The sequence below is a fragment of the Papilio xuthus genome, unplaced genomic scaffold (assembly GCF_000836235.2).
Source record: "Papilio xuthus unplaced genomic scaffold, Pxut_1.1 DF828177.1, whole genome shotgun sequence".
NCBI lineage: Eukaryota > Metazoa > Arthropoda > Insecta > Lepidoptera > Papilionidae > Papilio > Papilio xuthus.
The window spans coordinates 1,872,435-1,898,475 of NW_013530472.1; the positions used below are offsets into that span (position 1 = coordinate 1,872,435).

Here is a 26,041-nt window from a genome sequence, read left to right on the forward strand (position 1 = left end):
AACTATTAAAACCATACTACTGTAAATTACAATAAATCGAAGTAGAACTGTCAAAGTGTCAAGTTTAACTCTATCCTATACCCCAAACGTGTAATATTATTTTACTACATTTAGGAGATACCAGAAATTCAATGTAAAATGAATGAAATACGATGAAAGCATTTCTCTCAATTCCCTGCAAACCTACAGGTGCAGACAGATTAAAGGTCTAAGAAACAAATGCAAAGCGTTGAAGCTCAAAGGTGGTAAACGGTTTAAAACGCCCCTGAGGTATTTCTATAAAGTTCTTAGTACGCTGGACCTTCTTTCATATTAGGAGCTTATCAAATAAATCGCTTTACAATTTTCTTTAGAATTGTAGTTATTCGGTGGAACATTTAGAGCTATTTTCTATAACCACATAATTTTCTTTGATCAAAAGATAATCAAAATGCGACCGCCTGTAAATTTATATTTTATGTATATATTTAAAAATGTATATTAGCTACCTCTTTCATATCTCAAACCCAGACTTCTAATTTAAATTTAAATTTTTAACTACGTCTTCTTATCAAAACCAAAATATATAACAAATGCGTTTGCCCGTACCTGTGTTTGTAAAAACGGATGTCAAACTTGGCCTTCCGCGATCAAAAACAATTTGAAAGTTATAAATTATCAACGGCACGTTTAACGAAGCAAGCTTAACATAAATCTAATAAAAATGTTCATGTATCGTTCTATTGAAAAAATGCACTATCATCAAGGAATAAACGCTTTTTATCTACCTATCACTCGACTTCGTCCAAGACAATTAAATGACAAAATATTTCTTTAGTGCGCTAATCCTATAAAAATATACGCGCTGAAAAATACAAATCCCGCTCGAAATTACCCGCGGCGGAACCGGCCGGCCGGTTAAAACCCCGCAATTACGCTGAAACATTTCAACCAAATATACAAAATATATGTATATAATATTTAATCATCGTAATGTAAGCAGCTTTTACTATACCCAGACAATTCAGATTTCGATAGACAATACATTTTTTATATAAGTAACGAAAATACATAATGTTCATGAAATATGAAAATTTAATTTTAATATTACATACAGACACTTCAATTTTATTTATCAGTAGAAATTTCCATCCATAAATTTAATAAGAAATTCCCTTTATTCTTAATAGCGATGACTAAACTTCTTTACTTAAAACATAGCCCCTTCGTACACAAGGCTTGCGTCGCGAGTATCGCGTAGCACTCGCTACGTACACAACGGTGTATCCTCTACGCGAGTTGTCTGTTCGGTCACATGGCTGATGCGAACCTTTATATTAAATCGCTTAGCTACTGAAATCGCCAGGTTTCTAGAAATTTACATCGCCTTGTGTAAGCAGGGCCTTACTTTCATTAGACAATAATTTGCCTTGACATTAAACACGTATGATTTTAGATTTGCAATTTAAATTATGACTCACCTAGCTCTTGCCGCCACATCGGCGGCAAATATAAGAGAATATGAAGGTGTCCTCATTAAACTCGTATGATTTTACATTTACAATTTAAATTATGAGTCACCAGTCCGCCACTTCGTCGGCAAACATACAAAAACACAAATCTTTCCTCTTCATAATATTGGTATACATTATATACAAAAAACATGTCTTTAAATTTGTTAGAAAGCCAATACACTTAAGAGTTTTTATGTAAAGTTATTTAGATGGAAACAAATGAAAGACGAGAGACAATGGACGCGTGTCTGTTGTTAAGTTAAGCGAGACCTGTTGAGCTGATTTGAGCACTTTTGTAAGGTTTTTTCGTAAAATCGACATCTTTTTTATTGCAAAAATTATCTTAAAATATTGCTATAACCCTTTTTTATGAGAATTAAATGATTTGCATTTGAAATGAATCAAGATGTAATTTTTATAATTATTCATCTGAATTTAAATTTAAGAAAATTCATTTTTTTACTTAAAAATATACAAAATTAAATGTACATATTATTGGATTTGAAAGTTTTAATTTACATATTTGCGATTGTAATCTAAGTTTTAAGTAAATCTAGAACTGACAAGCGTCGGAGAAACTTGAATTTGTAAAAATACGTAAAAACATAAGTATATTTTTGATTTAGATAAAATATTGGTAATTAGTAACAAAATAAAATTAAAGTAAATTTTAATTGAATAGAAGAATTTAAAAACAAAGAAAATTTGATAAAAAGACACATAGTTTACTCAAAACATTTAAAAATTAAATCAAGAAAGAGAGAAAATGGGTGGAGAAATTTTAATTTGGATTTAAAAAAATTCAATTAAATCAAGAAAGAGAGAAAAGTGGACGGAGAAATGTAAATTTAGATTTTAATAGACTTCAATTACATCAAGATAGAGAAAAAATGGATACAAAAATTTAATTAAGATTTTAAATAAATTTCATTTAAATGAAGAATATTTTGTAGAATTTAACAAAAGTGGGGTTCGGGAACAAGGTTTTACAATCCTCAAGATTGTGACTGAATTTTTACAAAATAGTGAAAAATTATAATAAAACAAAAAATACGTAAAAACTATCAAATATGTTGAAAAAATTGCACTAACCTCTTGAAGAAAGCAGGAACTCCGAAGCGCCTACGCTGAAAAATACGTTTCGCGAAAAGTATTCAAGGGCGGGAGCACTCGATCAAACCGTCGTCCTTGGACCGCGCAATACAGTGTGCAACTAAAGCCCGTTGTGCGCTCTCCTGTCCGATCGCTGCACTAGACATCTAGCCTGGATATACACTTACTTATGGAAAAACGACTTCAACAGACCAATTTCAAACTTATCCGATAGTCAATAAAGATAAAATTTCATCGAAACCCCATCGACTTACGTCTCTATTTTAAATACTTTTATGGTGTTGAATTTAATAGCAGTTATTAAATTATGTTGAATTAGATACTAATTTTTAATATAAATCTTGCATTTAAGGTGAATTCATTGTTTTCTCCTTCACTTACAACCTTTTAATACTGTAAGCTGTTAATACTCGACTCATCCTCTCATTGTCTCTTTTCATCTTATGTCCTTTAATGGTGTTCGGTCTCGTTTATGAATAGTTTTAGTACTTATTTACTTCTATTGATTAATATAGCTTGTACTAAGATTGACATTATTTTCTTGAGAGAATTGTAAGCAGTTTCATCTCTTTAAGGTTTATTTTATAAAACACAACGATGTTTAGGGTACTGAAGGGGAGTAGGCAGAGACCACGGACTTACATTTGGCGCTATACTAACTCAGCTCTTTGGCTTCTTTTACATAATATAAGCATATATGCAAATCGGTTTTGGTTGCTACTAATATCGCAATTTTTGAGTATTTCGCCAAACTGGACGTTACTTATTAATATTAACTGATTGCTAAATCTCGTTGATACTTCAAATTTGTGTAAATGAGATTTATTAAGTAGCGGTCGACCGCGACTTTGTCTGCCTACTTCAGCTCTTTCCTCTGAACGTCTCGTTAAAATCGGAACAAACGTTCCGGAGATTACCTGGAACATACGTGGCGTTGCGGACAGACATACAGACAGACATAAAAAATTGATTTTCCATTAATAGCGATCTAAATAAATTACGTTTACGAATCATGATTTTTTAATCTATATTTCATACTCCAATTTTAATAATATATATTGGTATATATGATACTAATTGTAAATTAAGAAAACCAATAAGTTCTATACATTTCACTCTTATAAAGCCCGCTCCAGGAATGTTGAAAATATTTTAACTGTCAATTAAACTGTACAGGTCAGTTTTAACTGTACAGTTCGATGGTTCAGTTAGAACTATACAGTTAACACTGAAGGTGTGTTGCGGGTTTTAATTACCGGCTAATACGAAATGGGCCCGTGACGTCGGTAGGGTTAATGAAAAGTTTGGACCCTTTATAAATTCGTCAAAGCTTTGTTTCAAGTCCAATTGCTTTGCTAATGGTATTACATAGCTATATTATATCTCAATCGCACGGACGGTTCTTTAACACCACGTTAAACGCTTTCAAATATAATAAATGCATATCTATGTAAGTATCTGTTCATACTTCAACGCTTTTAAAACGTGGCGTTTTTTATCGCGCAGTGTAAAATTTTGAGCAATGTACAATGGAAACAAGAATGATTTAAAAGGGTAAATCGCTTGAGAGCCGCCAACGCCTAGTTTAACGTGGCGTACAAAAATGCGCTCGTGCGAATGCAGACTAACTCTGTCCTTTACAAGCGCGTCACAGGACAAGTTGTCTGGCTTTTGGCGGTCACATGATATCCCTAGAATCTCATTACACCTCCGAGCGCGTTATATGATAAAACGAATGTTTTAGATTAAAATATTTTCGCTGTTTGAAATTGGAGACCATTAAAAGGTTAATTAAACTACATATTTTTACTGCCATCACATGTCTTTGTATTCCCCTAACTCGGGTAATTTTTTCATAGAAATGTAAATAATCGATTGGTATGTACTGTGTTGTATTCATTATATTTTAAAGTTTTATAGTGTTTTTTAGTTAAGGGACATAATGTAAATGTAATTTTTTCATAAAAAAACAAACATCCGACTTACTAGAATACTCGTCAAAATCGATGCAATTAGTCGTTTTAAATAATCGTTTAGTTTTTAGCCTTGTATAATAGTAGGGGAGTCAAAGCGGGGATTTTTGGATTTACTCGAGCGCGCCAGGTAAACGTAAGGGGGAAACTTGAACCCAATCGAGTACTCCTACCACAAATGAAACACTCCATAAAGAGCCGCGCTATCAGGGTAGCCGACCGAGATAGTAAATAAAAAATTCTATTGTTAAAAATGTATGCAGAAAAGTTTTCTTTTCAAATATTTGTCAAAGTGCATGGCATACATGGAAATAACGGAGTTACAAAGTTGCAAGACAAAAAAACGTCACCTCGACGTTGTCGAGCGGGCTCAAAGTTGAAATGCATACTTTTCTGTACGTAATAAACTCAACCCTGCCTCTCTCTGACGCCCTAGGACATTTTTTATTCATAAACTGATCGACGACTTTTAAAGCGTGGTTTTATATGGAACGTTTCATTTGTTGTAGAATTATTCGATTGGGTGTAAGGTCGCCCTTATGTGGGACGCTCGAGTAAAACCAAAATCCCCGGTTCGGCTCCCCATTACAATGGACCTTACAGTCAAACAAGGATATCTAGCCCAATGAGAAAGGCACTGCTATTGCACTTAGTTCTGTCAAAGAATTATAAAATGTACATGGGAATTGAAAATGGTATGAAACATGACTTACGAAATATCAGTACAAAAAGTCCCTTGTGACGACTGTTTTTTGACATTGACATGTAGGTGATAGTACGCTATCATGATTTAGTTTGACTTATTTAAACTGGGTGAGATATCCTTGTCGGTCTATACATACTTACAAATGTCAAATTAAATCACCTACTATCTTAGTCAGTTCTACTGGGAAATAGAAATATATAATATAGTATATAGTGCTGTAAATTGATATTCTGGTTTCCATAAGATGCCGATAATGGTTCCGAGAAGACCCCTTTATTCATTGCGAGAAATCATTTGAATAAGCATAACTGGAATACAGTATCGAATTCGAAAGGCAAGCAATTATATTCTCCAGGAACTTAAAATCTTGTAGCAAACAGTTCCCGGACCCAACTAAGGGAATTGTATATTTACTCAGAATAATTATCAAAAAAAGTGTCACTTAAGTTCTAAGATAAGAAAGATGTTAGACAGTGTTGTTTATTCTAATAACGCTCTAGTGATTTTCATGTATGAGATCAAAATTGTGCTCGTGATGAGATAACCGTGTGATTTGGCGCGACGCCAACACTTCGTAACCCTTGAGAACACTTCAAACTCAAATCTACAGCTACGCCGACAAAATTCTACTTCAAGGGTTAATAGTCCAATATTTATTATTCTTGAAAATTTTAACTTTTATAATACTTATGTAACAAATAATTTACTGTATATTCTCTCCCCTGTCCAGTACTAAAAATGTAAGTAAACGCAAGTTATACAAAATTACTAGCTATAGCCCGTGACTCCGTCCGCGCGGAATTAAAAAAAAAAACAACAAAATTAGTAGCCTGTGTGCTCTTCCAGACTATGTTCTAAATGTATGTCAAATTTCATCAAGATCTGTTTAGCCGTTCTGGAGATACCTTCAAACAAATATCTATGCATCCATCCATCCGACCATCCGTCCATCCATTTAAACATTCTCACTTATAACATTGGTAAGATGAATTTTTTGATCATATTTTACAAAAAGTTTTTTTTTTATATAAGTTTCATCACTAATTTAGTAACTTAACAAATAAAAATAACGTAAAGTAAATATATGTCTAAGTACATAACTAAAACTATTGAATATCCTATCTGCAATTTCATAATACAATAAAAAAACTCGGTAGCCCAATGCTCGCAGCATTCAATTGTCACGGACGAATACATGAGTTCGATTCCCGGAGTAATATATTTATCCCGATTTTAAACAGAAATAAAGAAATTGTCTCTTTTGTTTTATTCTCTAGGAATAACTAAAGTCTAAGTTTTATAAACATGTAAAATACACTAATAATAATAGAGGTGCTATAAATAAGATCATTAAAATATTTAGATGCTAAAAGAATAATATACAAACCTCGATTACTACCCACCTTAGTCTTAGGTTATTGATAATGAATAAAAATATAAAAGACTATTCGGGACTCCGTCCGCGCGGAATTAAAAAAACAACTTAATTAGTAATCTTTGTGTTCTTCCAGACTATATTTTACATCTATGCCAAATTTCACTGAAATCTATGAAGCCGTTCTGGTACCTTTTAACATGCATACATCTAAGTATTCTAATTTATAATATTAGTAAGATGTAAATTTCCATTTGACATAAAGCTACAAAAAGTGCAAAGCAAACGTAATTGCAAAAAATTAAATGCTGTTAGGTTAGGGTTTAACTTACGTAGGCGGTGAAAAACCAATGCAAAACGATGTGCGTTATGTCACGTAGGACACTTCTGCAAATATAGAAAGTTGTTTTCGTGGGATGTCTCGTCGATTCGCTTTTATCTTCCCACGTCATTCGCAACCCTTTGAATAACAATCTGTTTATTTACTTTAATCACCATCATCATTATTATCCGACTCCACGTGAGTTGGATAAGGACACGTAAATGACGAATCATCGACATAAATAATCTCTCAGTTTATCTTACCAATTAAGGAGAGCCATGAGATATCGTCTGACAGTTTTGTTTACAATTTTGTGGTACATTTTTCTGATAACCTATTAGGTACTCATTAAGATTTGGGCTATCGCACAGTAATTGCAATGTATTTCTAGGTGTCTCTATAGTAAAAATACTATTTTAGACTGAGAATTTGAACATTTTATTTCATTAGAATTTTATTAAATTTCTAACGCCATCTGTTAGAACATTATAAAACCATTAACATTAATATATTATCTTATTTTTTTGTATCTGTTGAACGGATATGAGTGAAAATTAAAACAGAAGTAAAGTACAGTCATGAATAGCGCACTGGCTACTAATCCGTTTTTTGAATTCCACGCCGACATCTAGTTATGCACCATGTTGCTTGTTTGTCTTAGAATCCTTTAGGAAAATGTTTCGCAACTAGCTATTTTGTCCCTACCATACTGTGGTAACACTAGCTTGTCATTTAATCTCCTTTAAATTGATTTTTAAAGGTACTTTACTCCTTGGCGAGGTCGTCTGAGTACCGTCTCCTTGCTCTTTGAAAGCCTTGTTATTAATTCCAAAACATTTTACCTTAAGTAATATGCAATTATCTACTTTACTAGCAAAAGCAGCGCTTTAAAAGGATTCGCGAAGGTTTCCAATTTGTTATCATTTTCAAAATATAATTTAAGAAAAAATTATATATTTAAAGGTACAGATTATGAGTTTATGTGTACCTATATTTTATGGGTTAATATGGGATATTATACGTATCTTACTGTTGCTATAACTTTCTAACAGATGGCGTTAGAAATACAACATAAATGTAATAAAAAATCCACTATAAAACATATTGTGAAATGAACAGGAATTCCTATAACAAAGCCCTAATCTGAGAGAGTACTCTCTTTGTATAGTGCAGTCTCTACAAAACTGTAAACTTTCTGGAACGGTATAGGGTCCCTTTGCTTGCTCTGATTAGATATCAATATATATATTTTTTAAGTTTGTGATGAAAAATTTGTATGTAGTGAAACAATTAGTCCAAAATAATAACATATTTTCAATATTCAATATGTAACGTTCTTTATGTTTTATATTATATTGTTACCTATATTAAATCTTCATCGCTAAAGACAGAGAAAATATTGCTAATTTGAGTGCCACTCTTCGAAAATCAGAGAGGCACTTCAATAATAAGTATTTTTAAATATTATAAGTTTTTCCCGCGACATCGTCCGCACGGAATTAAAAAAAAACTTAATATAGTAGCATTAATGTTCTTAAATACTATGTTATACATCTACTTCAAATTTCAGCGACATCGGTTGAACCGTTTTGGAGACCTTCTATCATCCATACATCCAAACATTCAGATTTATATTATTAGTAAGATTTCCCGGAAAATTATAGAGGTGGGAGTAACTGATAAGTTGCGCGCGCCGTTTTAATGTTGGGACAGTTTATATCGATAAAAAATATTAAACGGTCTCAAATGAAATGATTTTTTACTATCTCCAATTTTTTATCTTCGCAATAGTGATTAGTCAACACAGTGAATTATAAAAGTATTAAGTATCCAACTTTTGGTAGAATTAAATTAAAAAAATATATAAACATCTTATAATGATAACATACATAAATAAGAATACAAATTGAGCTGTTATCTATAGTAAAATAATGTAGTGATAAATACAATTTGAAAAATTAATATTGATATTTTATCGATAATCTAGATTGTTGTGGTGCATCCCCGAAGTAAAGGCATAGTTGCAGTACTGCCGCAGTACGAACAGGCTCAGTTGTCTGGTGCCGCGCGAAGAGAACAGTTCTCTCCTCTCATCTGAGGGAATCTGAGCTTCGGGTCTTCATTAGATAGCTCAGTGTGTGTTTGTCAGTGTATAAGGAAGGGTGCGTCAATTTTTTTTTAAATATGTGTTGTGTTTTATTAATTCTGTAATTTTTTATTTCTTCCCCTCTTTCCAAATTGATGTTGTTGTTCGCATGTCGATGTATTTTTTTTTATTTTTCTATAGGTTTGTGAAATTATCTTCAAAAAAAGGTAAGTTTTTCGCTTTTGTGTTTTCACTGTATTTCTTTTTTCAGGATGTTTTAAAAGGTGTTCTATGATATAATGTGATTTATATAAATTTGATAAAGAATAAACTTAATTTAATAAAATTTTATTACATTTAATGAAAAACAAAAAACAGTAAAGATTCAAAGTTAAGTTTATTGAGTGTCAAATTCAACAGCCGTAAGCAGACAGCTGACCGCGGGACTACAAGTACTTTTGATGTTGTGATTCTTTGTCTATAAAATATAATAACAGAATTTTTATACTAGACTGAAGAACTATTTTACTTGTCTTGTTGTTAGATAAATCTTGTCGTATTTGTTATATGTCTTTATAAGCTATGTATGCAGATTGCGAAGTGGAGCTTAGCGCTTGTTTTCCCACGCCAGAACCACGTGTGCGATCCCTTCAACTGAAAACACAGCGTCACTCTTATAAATGTTGTCGTATTCGATATTTATTTATTCTTTATATTTTAGAAAATTGCAATTTAAAAGCATGATAACTTAAAAAACGCTCTTTTAAGTATTATGCAAGGCCCTAAATGCCATTGTTTGCGTATTTTCATTGATTTTACGCCTGTATCTAAACTAATAAAAAATTATAATACTTTACCGTTCCGTCGGCGTTTTGGCATAAGCGATTTTATGATTTCATATTGTACAAAGCCTAGCCACAAAATAAATATAAAAGTTAACCAATTAATTCGCTGCAATACAAGAATTCTTAATAAAATTTTAACGTATCAAATTAATAATTAAATATGTCAGTACCGAAACAGGTAACAGAAAAGTTAATGATCGTTTCCCCCAAGTTTCCGCCGCCAACCCTCTTATCCATGTTATCCCATTAATGTCTATGTTGGGGTGCTTCCCGTCGGTAAGCTGAGATTCTGTGTCACTCGGTTACAATGCCAAGGTTGCTTTAAAAGGGGTAACCGAAATTGTTGGATGAGGATTTGTTTACATACAATTTTTGTTTTTCATCATTCACGTTAGTTCTGTATAATAATATATTTATTTGGGGTTACCAAATAAATAAGAGAGATTTATTTAAAATAGAATTTTAAAACCTTAGAGTAGAACTTGATAGTCAGGACTACATTTAAGAAGCAGTATAAAAAAAAAAGTAGATAGAAATAAAACGAGAAAAAGACTAAAATTTCGCAAAGAACGCAGATTCAAGATGGAGTGCGTTTGTTTGATAGGAGAAGCATTACAGAGAGAATGAATTTAATAACAATATTAGTTATTCAAGAGATGAAGAGGTTTTCAGCAAGAAGGTGGCAAGAGGGAGAAGGATGTTAGAGGGCGAGCGTGTTAGGAGGGGAGAGGGGTGAAGCTAGTGTAAGGGTAGTGTGGGAGGCAGAGGTGGCAAAGGGTGGGAGAGATGAGAGAATGGGCGTGGCTGTTAGTTTAATTCTACTTTCTTTTCACACAGTGTTAGAGGGGGGAGATGCGAGTAGAACTAGACGGGGTGGCTGAACAGGTGTAGGAAGATGACGGTAATGGATAGGGTGATAGATACTGGGTGGGATAGTGGGTGGGGTAGTGGGTGGTGTAAGGGATGGTGTAAGGGGTGGTATAGGGGATGGTGTAGGGGGTTATGTAGGGGGTGGTGTAGAGGGTGGTGTAGGGGTGGTGTATGGGGTGGTGTAGGGGGTGGTTATGTGGGTGGTATAGTGGAAGTGGGGGTAGGGTAAGAGTAAGGAGGGTGGTAAATTTGGTGGTAATTAAAAAGTGGTAGTGGAAGGGTCAAATAACGTTGGGTGGGGATGTAAATGGTGTGGTAAATGGTTAGATGTACGTCTCGGTAGTTAGAATGGTACATAGAAAAAGTTTGAAGTGGTAATTTATGATGTAAAAGTATTATAATTTTGGGTGGCGTGGAAGGTTAATAATCAGATCTAATGTATCGTCTGAAATAGTAGAGGAACGCGAGGATTGAGGCCAGAGAACAATTCGGCACAGACGAATCTGCAGACTTAATATAAAGATAGGTAGGAGATAGTAGGAGTAGATATGCAGAAGAATGTTTAGAGGAAAAGGAAGACAAAGACAGAAATTGCGGTTTAGTTGTTTTCAGGCTTCCGTACCTCGAAACGAAACTATGGAACCCTTAAAGGATTCATTTTCTTCTCCGTCTGCCTGTTTGCCAAGACCCCTTTTTTACCTCTATTTTTAGACTTCAGCAATAGGCATTTTGCTGGAAACATACATAGACAAACCGTTGCCCATAGACATACGCACATGCAATTACGGTCACTTCGCTATTTCAGCGATTTCAGGTGGCCGCTCGCTCGTTTGCCATCTTATGATATAAAAAAACTTTATAAGCTGGTATTTAACTAAACTTTTGTATGACTAAAATATTACAGTAAATTTTTAATGAAAAAATTCTTATAGTTAAGTCAACAATATGACTAAGAAATAAGTTTAAAAAGATACATGCGTAAAATCACAAAATTGATGTGAAATATTTACAGGAAAATCCTTAGTATAAAATCTCAATAAATACGTATATACAAAGTAAGATAAAGTAATGTGATATCTAAAAATGCACGCATGCTTCCCGTAACTGCAGTGCGGTACTTATTACATGTGTACGCTTCGCAAGCTACGCCAATTCTCTTAATTCAGTAGAAGTTCAGATAAAATAAATTAAAGAGCATTTGAAATAAATTGCAGATTGAAAAAAAATCTTTATAAATTGTTTAAAGATAATTTTTAACGTTCATTTTATAATTTAAAATCTTAAAAAATAATTTGGTGACCGAAAGTTTCGATAACTTTATGCGAACGGTTACGGAACTTTATACTATGTCTCTTGATGTAATAAAAAACACAGTTTTTTTTAATATATAATAAGATGGCACACGCGCAAGCGGCTGCCTTAATTCGCCGAAATAGCAAAGCGAGCTCTGCTCACTGACTTCCGTAATTGTAGATGCGTTGCCTATATTTAATCGACGGCAGAAGGGGCGCACGGAAAGAGAATATCTCAACTTCCTATGCACCCCCTTCTCCGTCAAATCCATTTCTCCTTCGTATTCTTTCCTCATAAGAAGAAGATGGGTGGGAAATAGGACTAAGATTAAGCCTGCGGTACAAGCAACATTGGATAAGGTCCATCATTGGACTGATACAAGCTGATTATAATGTAGAAATTAAAAATCAACTGAAGTATTCATCCATCCTATGTTCATTGCACTGCTAGACATAGGCCTTCCATAATACTTGCTACAGTACGTGCTCCTCCACGTACAGAATCCAGCAACTGCCGTCCGCACTAGGTCATCGAACCATTTGAAAGGGGAAAGCTTCACGTTTATTGTATCCACCGGTGGTCCTTATGATAAACAAAGTATTACAAGATTGTACAATTAATTGGGTCGAACACATAATTGAATTTTCATGTTAGTCTAAAGCTAGTGTCATTATAATTTAAGCTTTGTCTACGTGTCGGAATAATGCGCTGCTAATGCGGCTAAGGAACCCGGTCGCAAAGGGAAGACGGCTGGCGGACTTTGGACGTGTAGAGATTGCGTGGTGCACGCGATCCGACTCGTCATTCCCTCCCTTAACACGCTTCTATTTATGCATATGGTATCTCTTATAGGCGCACTTTAAGCATATCGGTCTTTGCCACTAATCCACAGAACAAACATATGAAGGATTAAATGTTTTTAATTAATTGAGCAAAATAATCTGATAAATAAACTTATAGTCTTAGCCACTTGATGTAAAGGCTTGAAATTTTGCATAGATATTTCAGTTCTTTCATAGCTAACCACTGAGAAAGGATTTTTCTTAACTGAAGGTCTGAAATTCCATAACCACGCTCACCCCGAGCGTGGTTATGGAAAGATGTTATTTCTTCAGCAAGAATACTTTGTAATTTACAATTTTCAGTTCCAATACAAAAAAATGAGCATGCTCGTTCGGGTTTTCTGGAAAACTATATTTTATTTTACGAGGTCGCGATAGTTGGCTAGTGAAAAATATGACTTTTTCAACTTTGTATCGTAATATCTCAAAAACGGTGGCCCCTAAAAAATAAATATACAAAGGTTTTTTCACATAACTAGATATTATCTCCTTCATGACAGTCTAGGATATTTTCTTGAAAAACATTCGATTTCGCCGAAAAAGCCGAAAAAAACATTTTCGAGCTATTTGACATTTTCAACCAAAATGTGCAACCGACAGGGACTTGTCAGGAGAATATATAAAAGATATATACCTAAGTAGATATTAAAACATATTCTTAAAGCTGCTTTCTTTTGTTTCAGGTCTTATACGCTCTCCATCCCAATCACCTTTTTCGAACATCCGTGTGAAAAACTATGTCAACGGATTCCGTAGTAATCGATGTTTGTCCTACACCACCACCTCCACCGGTTAACTCGCCTCCGCCTCTTATGGATGGCTATCCTCTGCCATCTCCACCTGAAATTCCATTCCCCTTTCGTCGACGTGCGAATGGATCTCGAAAACTTAAATCCAAGATTGTATTTGGTTTATTTTTGTTACTTGTTCTTGTTTTCTGTTACAAAGTCCTCTTCAAGTCCGTTTCGTGTACAGCAACCTGCGAGGCGATCATCCGTAATGGCGATGTGGCAGTCGGGGATAGGTCAGAGTTCAAAAAACCCATGGTTTGGGCGTGTAATCGGGCTTGTGGCGGAAAAAAGGAAGGATCACAATTCGACGTCAACAATGGAGAAACAACATCAATCGTAAGTTATACATAATTCTTTTGAAGTTACGAAAGACGGAAGAAAGCATGGATGGATGATGTGAAAGAGGTTATGCGTAAAAAGGGAGTGAATTTAGTTATGATAGCTGCGATGATTTTGCAGAATATTACCTACTGTGCCGACACTACGAACAGAAAAGTACAGACGGATGATGATGAATTATTTCTATTTTTCAACGAATGTAAATTTATTCAAGTTTAATGGTTATAACCCATCAATTCCACGCCCACTCGACACGTGACTACTAGAGGGCCCTAGAATTCAATAAAAGTATATACAGACTATCGATTCGTTAGCTGCGCACTGTGGTAATACAATCTTATTAATATTATAAATGTTTGGATTGTTGGATGTTTGTTTGAAGGTATCTCTAGAACAGCTACATAAATCTCACTGAAATTTTCCTTAAATGTAGAACGTAGTCTAGAAGACCACATGGACTACTGATTATTTTTTTTTCTTTTCATTGCGAGAGGACGGAGTCGCGAGCGACAGCTAGTACTCTCTAAATGTAACAACTTTACGATCCTATTGACATGCTATTATATCTTAATACGACGTTTGATCTGGATAATGTAGCTTTTAGTAGTTGAAAGAATTTAAATTGCTAAAGTATACAGAATTTACTGGCAAAAGTATTTTTTATTTAATATTAATAGCACAAACATTAATACAGTAATCTTATAATTCTTCGTTGTATATATAGATATATTTTTTGTTTCAGGTAAGTACGACTTTTATCAACGAAGTCTATCAACTTTATGATTGTATGATTAATATTTTCGCGAAGGTAAGTCTTAATTTTTTTATTGCTCTTACGTATTTGTCTAGCTTCAAATGGCGATGGCAAACTGACTGGCGTTCTAGTTTACCATTAGTGTAAACTATAAGCTTCTCTTATTACCAAATATAACTTACAACATACCCCTCTACCAATCTAAACATTTTCTTTGTTTTCAATCGTAACGCCTGTTAGGTTCTACTGTTATAAAAATTAACATAAATATATATGATCACGTAAATCAATATATATTTTCTGCACCGTTCTTCGGATATGTTATTGCGTTAAGTTTAAGACCGCTAGAATATCGCGTAATTGGGAAGCACTTTAGTGTCGTTCCCACGCCCGTGCCGTTCCTGACACTGACCCAAAACCCGACGCCGAATGTAGCAATTTCAAAATTAACATGTCTAATTTTAAAATACTTTTGGTCTAATGAGTATAGAAGCCACTCCGCGGCACTCGCGTTAACGATACGCCGGCCACCACGCGCATCTCTAATTAACTGATCATAAAACTATGAAAGCTTTGTTCGAAATTGCGCAAATCTAAATAAAAAACGCGCACACCTAAAATAAAACTAGCCGTCGCCGCGCGCGCAGACACGCCGGCAAACGGCGGATTCAACGTCCCGGAATATACATCGAGTACTCTCTGAAAATATTCCGTGAAAACGTTGGAACGCGGCCGGCCGACATCCCAATCGTCCCTTACACAGTCCAAAATTCTAACGTAAACAATGGACGCGACTCGTGATTCAAATCTGTGAGCAGTTCGAGCGTAAAGTGTCCTGTTGTGTGTTAGTGTATTCTGTTGCCAATTGAAAGATAAGGCGATATTAATGTTCGCGGGTGGTGGAGCCGGGTTCCAAAAGCAGTCGAAACCGCCCTGGGACACCTCCAACTCCAACGCCGAGATTACCCCCACTTGGTAAGTTGTTTGTATAAAAAATCATGCCAGAAAATATAGTTTAATCTGTGGAATCTGTAAACATATAATATTTATACTAAGAAATTTAGATTAAAAATCTTAGAACGAAAGAATGCCATATCTTAAAATTTCATTTGAAATAAAACATATTTTTAAAAAGTATACGATGCATTTAAAACTTATAACAACAACATAACTCACGCCCGTAACCCAAAGGGGTAGGCAGAGACCACGAACCTCTGTTTGGCGCGGTCCTGACACACCTCTCTCGCTTCTTCTAATTTATACTTCTACGCATACATGTACGTCGATTTCGAGTGCTCTTAATATCGTGCTATTTGATTGTTTCGCCAATAACAGTATAACAACTTTAAAACCAACCAATGAAAACATCAGTTTAAATATAAAATATCGATGACAAAAGATAAACAAAATTTAATAAACGGTTACTAATATCTTTTTAAGATTTTAGTAGAATTTTTTTTATTTCAAAACACTCGTGTTAAAAAATTCATTGTTTCATAACGACTGTCAGAAAGTAACGTGAATTATACGTCAATACATTTCACCATAAACAAATTCCGATAGATCTCGATTTGTTATTTTAGATTAGAACTCGATTGGTGTATTCCATAGATAAATATTTATACAATTTGTAAGTTTCAAAATAAATTTTGTTATGAAGTCTTTATGTCTTTACTCATTTTCTTTGGGGCTTTAGTTTCTGTTTCTGTTTATACAAGTCGTGAAAATCTAACAAATAGGGCAATTATGTACGTTAATAATATAATAATAATTAATAAAAACATAATTATATGCTATTAATGCCTTTGGTACCTCTCATTTTATTTGATGTAAAATAATTTGACAAAGACGAAAAATTTACCGTACAATTTATTTACACAAAAGTTATCGTTTTACGGACGCGTAACGTGCTGTTTGTTTTGTTGTCAAAAATTTTGTGTAATATTCAAAACGTTTTAATGTGTTTCATATTGAAAACTATTAAAGCATGAATATACTTATAGGAAAACTAGCTGTCGCCCGCGACTCCGTCCGCGTGTTTACCTAAAAAATAAAATTTTTGGGGTGGACTACCCTTAACATTTAGGGGGATGAAAAATAGACGTTGGCCCTCAGACCTACTCAATATGCTCACAAAATTTCATGATAATCGGTCAAGCCGTTTCAGAGGAGTATGGGAACGAAAATTTTGACACGAGAATTTTATATGTAAGATAATATTACCAACCATTTACAATACTAACCTTAACGATTTCTGTAGAATTGTTTATCTATAATAACAATCCCATTGGCTTATTTTTCTCGGTATGAACGCACATCTTCTGAGACATAGAGAAGATATCCATAAATATAAGATTCGCAGTTGTTTCAAATTCTATTTTTAGTGTAATGTTTTATAAATGCTTGTAGATACAATTATTACGTAGATTATGACTTTAAATGTAAACTCATACAAAACACGTAGTTGATTTGAGCACAAGAATTTAATAACATATAAAATATTGTTATATTAAAATATAAAAAAAAAATAGTTTGAAAAAAACTAGACGACAAGAAAACAAGTCGTGTTGAAGATCTCGAATGTAGCTAATTTATAAATGAGTCTATTTGACTTTTTTAATCTTAAAATTCATTAGGTCTATAAATAAGTCAGATTCTTTAACTTGGCTATTTTTAACAATGAAAACACAGTAGAGTGTTGTAACAACGACGGCCGTGACTACGATGACACTTCTCGTCTGTCTTTCTAGGTCAATGATGCATCCTGCAATGTTGCTTGGTACACAACCATTAGACAGTCATATTAAATTCTCCTTTGATTAATTTAAATTAGTACATTTAATATATATCTTGAGACAGAAAAAGCTCTTTCTAGAAATTAAGTTGCTTCAAGGGAACGAACGTAAAATTGCTTTATTTCCACTAATATGTTTTTAATACTACTTGTTGTTCTCAATTTTGCACGAGTGTCTTAAGATCCTCCTACAAATTATATCGATTTATGCTAACCGTTGGCTTCCACTACCCAAATAGACATAGAAAAACATATAACTAACTCCATTTTCCTTGAAATAATTGATGATACAAAATGGTTTTCGCTGTCTCGGCAGTGGAAACCCACGGTTCCACTTACCTCCGTCCTTCCAGTGAACTCTCGTATACATCACAGAAGGGAGCTATTATTATACGCAAACGTCTGATACTTATCGTTATTAAAATGAGCATAACAACTTGTAAACATCATAAGCTGTTTCTAATGATTCCTATTAGAGAAAATATTTATCATATTTTTCTTATAACAACAATCTCAGTCTAGACGTGTATTTTTCTCGTCTTAACGAATCTTATATAAATATGACCTTTATTAAGCACTAGTGCGACGCCCCGAGTTCGCGTGGGTGGCAATGCATAAGTACGTCTGATGTATTTTGAAATAAATTCTAATAAATATTTATCAAACATTTTAATTACAAGATTCAAACACAAACTTTAATCCAACGCTGTAGATTTTTAGAGGGAAAATCGTCACAAAACTCTAATTAGTTAATTAACTAATTATTTGTCGACAAAAGATTTTGTCCTTGATTAATGTTTTGATATAAAAGCAAACAAACATTTAAATGAGTCGAAATATATTGTTATTTTACCTGTTCTCCGAAGGTTAAGCTGAAATCATAATATTCAATATTTACTCGTTGTGATGGAAAATTAAGAAAATTCACGATGCCAAGTCAAGATGGCAGGAAAAGATAATAATCAACAAATTTGACGTATACCAAGGAAATTAATTATAAACCAAAATTTTCCTGCGACTGATGAGATGAGGCACGAACTGCGCAGTGTGTTTGTGTCGAAAATATTTTGTCATTGCATATCAACTAGTAATCTGTAGATGATACGGGTGATATCATCGTCAATTACCAATGTTATTCGTTTTTCAAATTTCTTAGATGTACATATAAAAGTTTTTACTACAAAAGAAAGCATTGCGATGCAGTCTGTACATATCTAGAATTGAAATATGGGATAAATCAATTAATCTGCACTCGCCACATATAGATCACTAAAGCTAAATCAGTCTTTACTTTGGGTTAGTGTTAAGCCCATCGTTGGGTTCATATGATCTGATGACTAAGTACTTAACATAACCCTACCGTAATTACGTAATATTATAGCCGAGATATGTCTACTCGTTTGTACGTTTCAAAACCGAATAGACACCTTCAAACTTCGCGCGGACTTGGCATCAATAATTATGAAATAATGGACGGCTCAGGTTCAAGGGTAAAGTAACAACGACCCTTCCTAACCGCACCGATGTGATAATGACCCACAATATATTGAGACACTTCGTCCGTCTTTTTATATTGTTTTGTTCACTTTTGACCGTAGTACATTTTAGTATTGGTCAGGGTTTGAATTAAGCTTATTACACAATATATTTGAGTGATTTTGCTCGATGGGTAATGTTGGGTGAAAAGTGTCAGTATCGGTATAGGTGCGTCAAAATAGGATAATAGATTTTTATGACATAATATTAAAGAATAGCTGTAATAAGAGATACATCCGCAATCATATTGTAGGTAAATTTAGAAAATAACGTTAAGTTTGTGTCAGGACTTCACCAAACGGTAAATGTCAATCGTTACGCTACCCGTGAATTTTTAGAATAGAATTTATAGTAAAGAGTACTTTTGTATGATTATGAATGAACAGTGATAAATCCGAATTTCGGTAACTACGATAATATAAGAAACGATTGTAGTAACAAGCAAATAAAATTATTGCTACATCTCACGCAAACTGCGCAATGCATCTACGTGAATTTACTTGATTAATGCTTTAAACTTCTATTTTGTTCGTAATTTTTTTGTCATCGTTAGTCACAAACAACTTTATGTCTCGCTTGAAATATATAAAATAAATTCCAGCTTGATACCTTCATGCGTTTTTGAGAAAAAGGGTCTTGACAGACAGACGGACGGACAACAAAATGATCCTATAAGGGTTCCGTTTTTTCCTAAGAGGTACGGAACCCTAAAAAGATCCTAACACTTTTAGTAAAACATAGAAACAAATTTATTTATTGATTATGGTCGAATTACAAATGATGGGCGACGACTATTTATAAGTAATTAGACTTGCGATAAAATTAATGTTCATCTGTATTAACAAAAATATGTCAAAATTATTTTGAATTTGAAGTCGAAATTCGTAGAGCAATTGTCTCGCTTGTCCCATAGGACGGTTGTTATTCCGCCTCGATTTATAGGCACTGGATTTTAGTCGCCCCAGTGCCCTACCTTTATACATACCAGGCACGTACTTACAAAAAAGCATCCTAAAACACTATAACCTATTTAGTAAGGTTATTAATTTGTATTATATGCTTATCTCAATGAGAGGAAATTAAAAATTCTAAAATAGCTTCATGTTTCTACTCATCCTACTATCCAAATAAATTAGTCATTAGTTTAAAAATCTGCTAAGAACTAGGTTTATTTAAAGATAAAGATATTAAAAAAAACATGAAAGCAATAAATAAGTCAAACAAGTTTCGAAACAAAAAAATGATAATGCCTTCGTTAGGGAGTATCGGAAATAAAAATGATTTACAAGTCAGAATCATCAATGACTGATTTGTTTGCCTAACTGAGATACTCGTTTTATTTTGTTTTTTTTTTGCTTAAATACTTTACAGTTTGTTATTATACACTACACTGTATTTTTATGTCTCGGACTAAACTCTGCTAATTGCAGGACTTGACACAATTTCGATTTAGGATTTAGAGCTAACATTTTGATAATTTATATTTATGTTCACCGTCATATAAATCCGCGCCATCTACGGAGTAGCTCACAAAACGTTTTATTTATTTATTATTTTATCATTTTTCATCACGTTGTGTATACATAAAAGACACTATTTGCTATTTTTTAACTAAATTATTCTTTTTTTTTCGAAGTATGATACTTATTTTTTTTAAATAGTGGGCCTATTAGTAATAAAAATAACAGTTTCAAAATCTACCACCAGTTAGCGCTGCCGGCAGTTCTATAGGGATATTTTCTCACATTGTTCCATACTATATACCGTTTAAAGTTGAGTTACCTATTTTGCCGTTTTTAGATAAGCGCCATCTGTTGGAGGGTTGTTATATCGTCTCCAAAATGTTAGTTACTACATCTCTCCACGATTCGACGGTGACTACAGCGCCAATCCGGTTCTGTCTGGACGATAATTTTTGAGGAGGGGTTGATATTCACCGCATTTAAATCAGCGCCATCTATCGCGGGGATGTAACAGACGCGAAGTGCTAACAGCGACATGTATTTTTTCTCAGTCGATGCAAGCTCTACACTTTTAAATTAACGCCATCTATTGGGGGGTGCTACAATAAACCGAAGGTTCAAACATTTTCGAACTGGTAGCGTGGCGCACATGAATATATTTTAGTTCCGCTCTGTAGGTGGCCATCAAATATTGCTTGATGAGCTATTTCCTGATCTATGTTCTTTTTCTTTCTTTAGGAAATAAAAACAAAAAATTAACAGTTTTTATTGAACAAAACGGACATTTTGGGCATTGATAGCTTTATTATTGTCATGTTTTGTTGGAATTTACTTGTTAATTTTTCAATACAACTTTTATTGTGTTTTTTGTATGATAATAATATTTCGAATTGATGATTAAATAATTATTATTCAATATAAAAACAATATAGTGTAATAAACAGCGACATATTAATAGAACATTTAAATTTAAATTTAAGAAAATCCATGGAAAATATTGTTTTCGGTTTGATGTAGAATTAATTTGATACGGTTTATCGGAAAATTTTATAATATATGTGATATTTATTGGAACTACAATTTATTAATTACATTTTAATAACAACAAGGTTTCCTAGAATTTAAAATTCCCGTTATTATATACCATATAAAATATTTTACGCAACGAGTATTTTCAGATTTCGAGGAACAACTTAATTGAAATATTTTGCAGTAGCAGTTTGATAAAACATTTTTAATTAAAAGGTTTTTTTTATTACAAAGAATCAAGTAGTGTTTCTTACTATTATATAGTAATCTAAGAATTTGAGAGTAGGTAGATCTTATAAGTCGCCATGAAGAGGTTTGAAGACTAGGAATGACTAGTCCTTAGTATCACGTTGACTTGAAACAAATCTTTGAATTTCACGACTTAAATATTACGATATCCACAATAACCAAAAGCTTTAAAAAAAATCTAGGTCTCTATGTATCAAAGAGGGTAATAGGTTGCGTATCGATTTAACTAATTTATACACTGAATTGTGTTTAGGGTTGTACGCCCTCCTATGGGTTATCAATTCCGAGATTTTCGAGTCTTCTTTATTTTTCTACATCTACATTTATGTACCCTATTGATACCCTAGTTTTCTTAACTTTAAATTTGTCATCATAATTACGAGGATATCTTCTTTATACATTACCATTTTACACAAAAGACATTTATTTTTTTACTTTGGATAAAGTCACCTTTATCTATATCGTGTATTGTTGACTGAACAATCTCTTAAATTTTATTTCGCAGCAAACACATAAATGTTAACCCAGTTCAAGAGCGTGCGGACGGCACGGCGCGGCGCGGCGTCCGTCGGGCTCGGAAAATATCGAAATCGTGTTCCGCGAATTTATTATTCTTTATTGGACACATTTAGTCAGAATTTAACAATTTTATGTTTTTACTTTTCGCGTGACGAATGCACTCATTTATATATAATTATTGTTTGTATTTTTTAGGTTACCAAATTTCGTTTTTTTTTTAAGGAAAAATTATAATAAAAATAGCTTAAGAATAGTTAATTTCCAACGTCGGTACATCACTACACTTTTAATTTTTATAAAAATTTAATTCTTAAAAAGAGTTGTTATTTATAAATCGTTAAATTATAAAACCAGTTTTAATGATTTTATCATCAGACAGCTACATACAAAACCATAGTGTAATTAAGAGTAGCAATATGGAGAAAACATATAGTAACAAAATGAAATGAAAGCTCCTTTAAGTTGATTAACAGATTCCTATACCTGAATCTGTGAATCAACGTAAAGGTATTGATATGGTGTCGTGTCACACAGATGCAAGGCATAGACTAGGATACGAATTAAAGCTACGAAGTGTAGCCTTTGACTGAACTGCACGTCCAAGCTCTCAGTTAATTAATTCATTTTAGGTCTGTCGTGTAACATTCCCATTTCAACTAAATGAATCCGACTTCATAAGAGGATTTTATTACCTGTTCGAAATGTATGTTTAAAATCCAGTAATTTTTACTGTCTCTGACTGAAATCCTCTCATTAGTGTTCAGTCCACTTTTAATTAAAATGCTCAACATAAAGTTAAACTAAGCGCATTTCCTATGATTTTAATTAGTGTAAATCGTGCTTTAGGTATATGTTAGTTTAAATGGAACCAGCTTATTACTTTGAAAATGATTGAAAATATATGATTACTAGTTGTCGCCAGCAACTCCGCCCGCGCTTTATTGAAAAAAAAAACCTATTTAGTAGTCTATGTGTTCTTGCAGACTATGTTCTATGTCTATGCCAAATTTCACCGAGATCTATCCAACTTTTCTGGAGATACCTTCAAAAAAACATCCATCCATCTAAACGTTTGCATTTAAAATATTAGTAAGATTAATTTTAGTTTAAAAATTGTAACTTATATCAGAATACTAACGTCGTCCTGACAACGTGCCAAAAATTCGTAACAATCTGATCAAGGGTGTAGCATTGAAATTCGTTTCAGTGTCGCTTGCTTTCCGGAGTCCTAGATTTAGTCCGCGTTTTCCTTCCGCCTACATATTTCTTATAAGGAAATGATGGGAAGTGGATGTGTCGAAGGATACGACTCATAGAAAGAGGAAATATCATCTTTCTGTCAGTGCTTTCCTCTTTCGTTTAAAGGTAAAGTACAGTATTTCGGCGAATTCCGTCGCTTGCTCGAAAGTCACTTTATTATATATTAAAAAAACCTTTACTAATAGATATTGTTATGTCCTTTATTCTCTCTTGTGAAACATTTTTTTTATTTATATAGAAGTAAAGTTTGCACTTCTAGTTTATTCTAATGTATTTTTTTTTCTATTACTGACCTCAAAATAGGTTAGAATCATTTGAAGCGTGGTATACCTTACCAGGTTACTGCACTTTCAGCCTTACCTCGTGCCGCCGATGTTTGACGTCATTTCGTCATACGTACTGCAAACTGGCACATGACATGTGGTTTAGTTAAAAAAATAAATCGGTCAAGAACGAACTTTTTACTTTGAAAAAAAAATTCAAATAGATTCGTTTTATGAATTTTCTATAAGTTGTGGAACAAGGCAGAATTTTTAGTGTTTTAACAACAAGATTTCTATTTACCAGTTGTCCGAATGAAAAGTACGCGATATAATCATATTTTTGAACAAGTAGGTATAATCTATATCACTAATATAATTGGAGTGTCTATGTATTATAATATCAAAGTTTCGCGAACATGCTGTATGTACGTTATTTACGATGAAAATCCATTTTTAAAATATATGTCTGTCCGCAAGTCTGCGTTTGTTCCGGGTGATCTCGGAAACGGCGGGACGGATTTTAACGGGGCTTTTACTGGAGACAATTGTTGGAGTACCTTAGACTTTTCTTTTAATTTCATGCTGACGAAGTAATGAACAACCGCGCGTATTTAATAAAAAATAAAAACACGTAGTTGCCTACGATTTTTACCTACGGTAAAAAATGGAACCTTGCCCGAAATCAAGGCCTGCCAGGAACAGAATTATTGTATTAGATTTGTACTGCGTCTTACCAGGTGTTAAGTACAACGACAAATCTTACACGAATTTTGATTAACTTTGTCGACGACATTACGAGAACGCAATTCGAATACATTCGTTAGATCTTCAATACTATATTATTTTAGTACAGAATTGACTGACCTCTGAAATAAAGGTAATGCATGTTTAGCTGAATGCTCGTTAATCGAGTCAGTAGAACAACAAAATCGATTTGTTGCTATTTCAGTGCTCGCAGAATTTCTACCGCTCCCACTCATTGTGGTCGCCTGTCGCATGACTGTTCGACCTCGAGCAATCACGCTCTTCCTAATTACTAACGCTAAAAAATTAAACCGGAACTCCCGATATGTTATTATAAAATACTCCCGAGCATGCAAAGTTACTACGTAGTATGTAAAAGTGGGAAATTTAATAGTCAATACACTCAATATACCATGCATACTGGGACAAAAAATCTTCTATGTAAAAGTTGTATTCCATACTGATTTGCTCCTGAATTTGTCAGCGTAAAAATAAAAAAGATAGGACAGACTGATAGACAGACAAAATTTTTAACCTAAGGTTATACGTCAATATACGTCAATGTACGAAATATGTATTTTTCAATGTTACATAGACACACTACAATTTTAAAAATTTATTTATTTACTTACTTACTTAGTTATAATATTTTATATTTTCATGATATGCTGATTACGTAACCTCGACAGTGTAAATATTAATCGAAAAAAACAGTGGTAGAGCTCTCTTTAACATCTTCGCACGAATTGGTCAGCTCGCCCGGTGCAATACCACGACCACACAGTAGGCAGGCGTGAAGTGGAAGCAATTCTGCATTTCGTCTGATGAGTGTGGTGCCGGAGACCTAATTTAAGTCCTCAATCCTTCCCACCTTTTTTATAAGGAAAGGGTGGGAAGTGGAAGTGGATTTTCCGAAGATGTTGCAAGGGAAGGGAAAATATTCCCTTATCCGTCAATGAAAGATAGGCAACTCATCTGCAATTGTCTATGGCCAACGGTCACTTCGCTATTTCATCGATTTCGGGTGGCCGCTCGCTAGTTTGCCACTTTAGGTTATTAAAAAATATCCCACACGTGTTCTTTGTGTAATTTGTATATTAATGACTCTAGTAACGTCCTATTAAAAAGACTCGCTAGCTCCAGTATAGTATAGTGCTAATTTAATAAGACGAAGTTATTGTTAACCTAGATTATATCCATATTAATCTTAATGAAATGTTTAATTAATTAAAATGTAATCAATTATACAATACAAACACTGATTAATATGCACTTAGGATGATTACAAAGCAGCGTTAATTAGATTATTGAACTATAGTGATGTAATGGCAAATTGAAAGGATTAATATCGTACTTTCACACGAGGGTGGAATAGGGAGCAA

The 26,041-nt window shown here is 33.6% G+C and overlaps 1 protein-coding gene across 1 annotated transcript in view; it reads left to right on the forward strand.

Moving 5' to 3' along the window:
- The first annotated feature begins 13,601 nt into the window (after window positions 1-13,601).
- Window positions 13,602-26,041, forward strand: part of shaker (potassium voltage-gated channel protein Shaker) — a 171,670-nt gene continuing 159,230 nt past the window's right edge. The window contains exons 1-2 of the mRNA XM_013306458.1: window positions 13,602-13,820; window positions 13,894-14,045. Of these exons, the coding sequence (XP_013161912.1) occupies window positions 13,656-13,820; window positions 13,894-14,045 (317 nt within the window). The 5' untranslated portion in view covers window positions 13,602-13,655. The remainder of the gene's footprint in view (window positions 13,821-13,893; window positions 14,046-26,041) is intronic.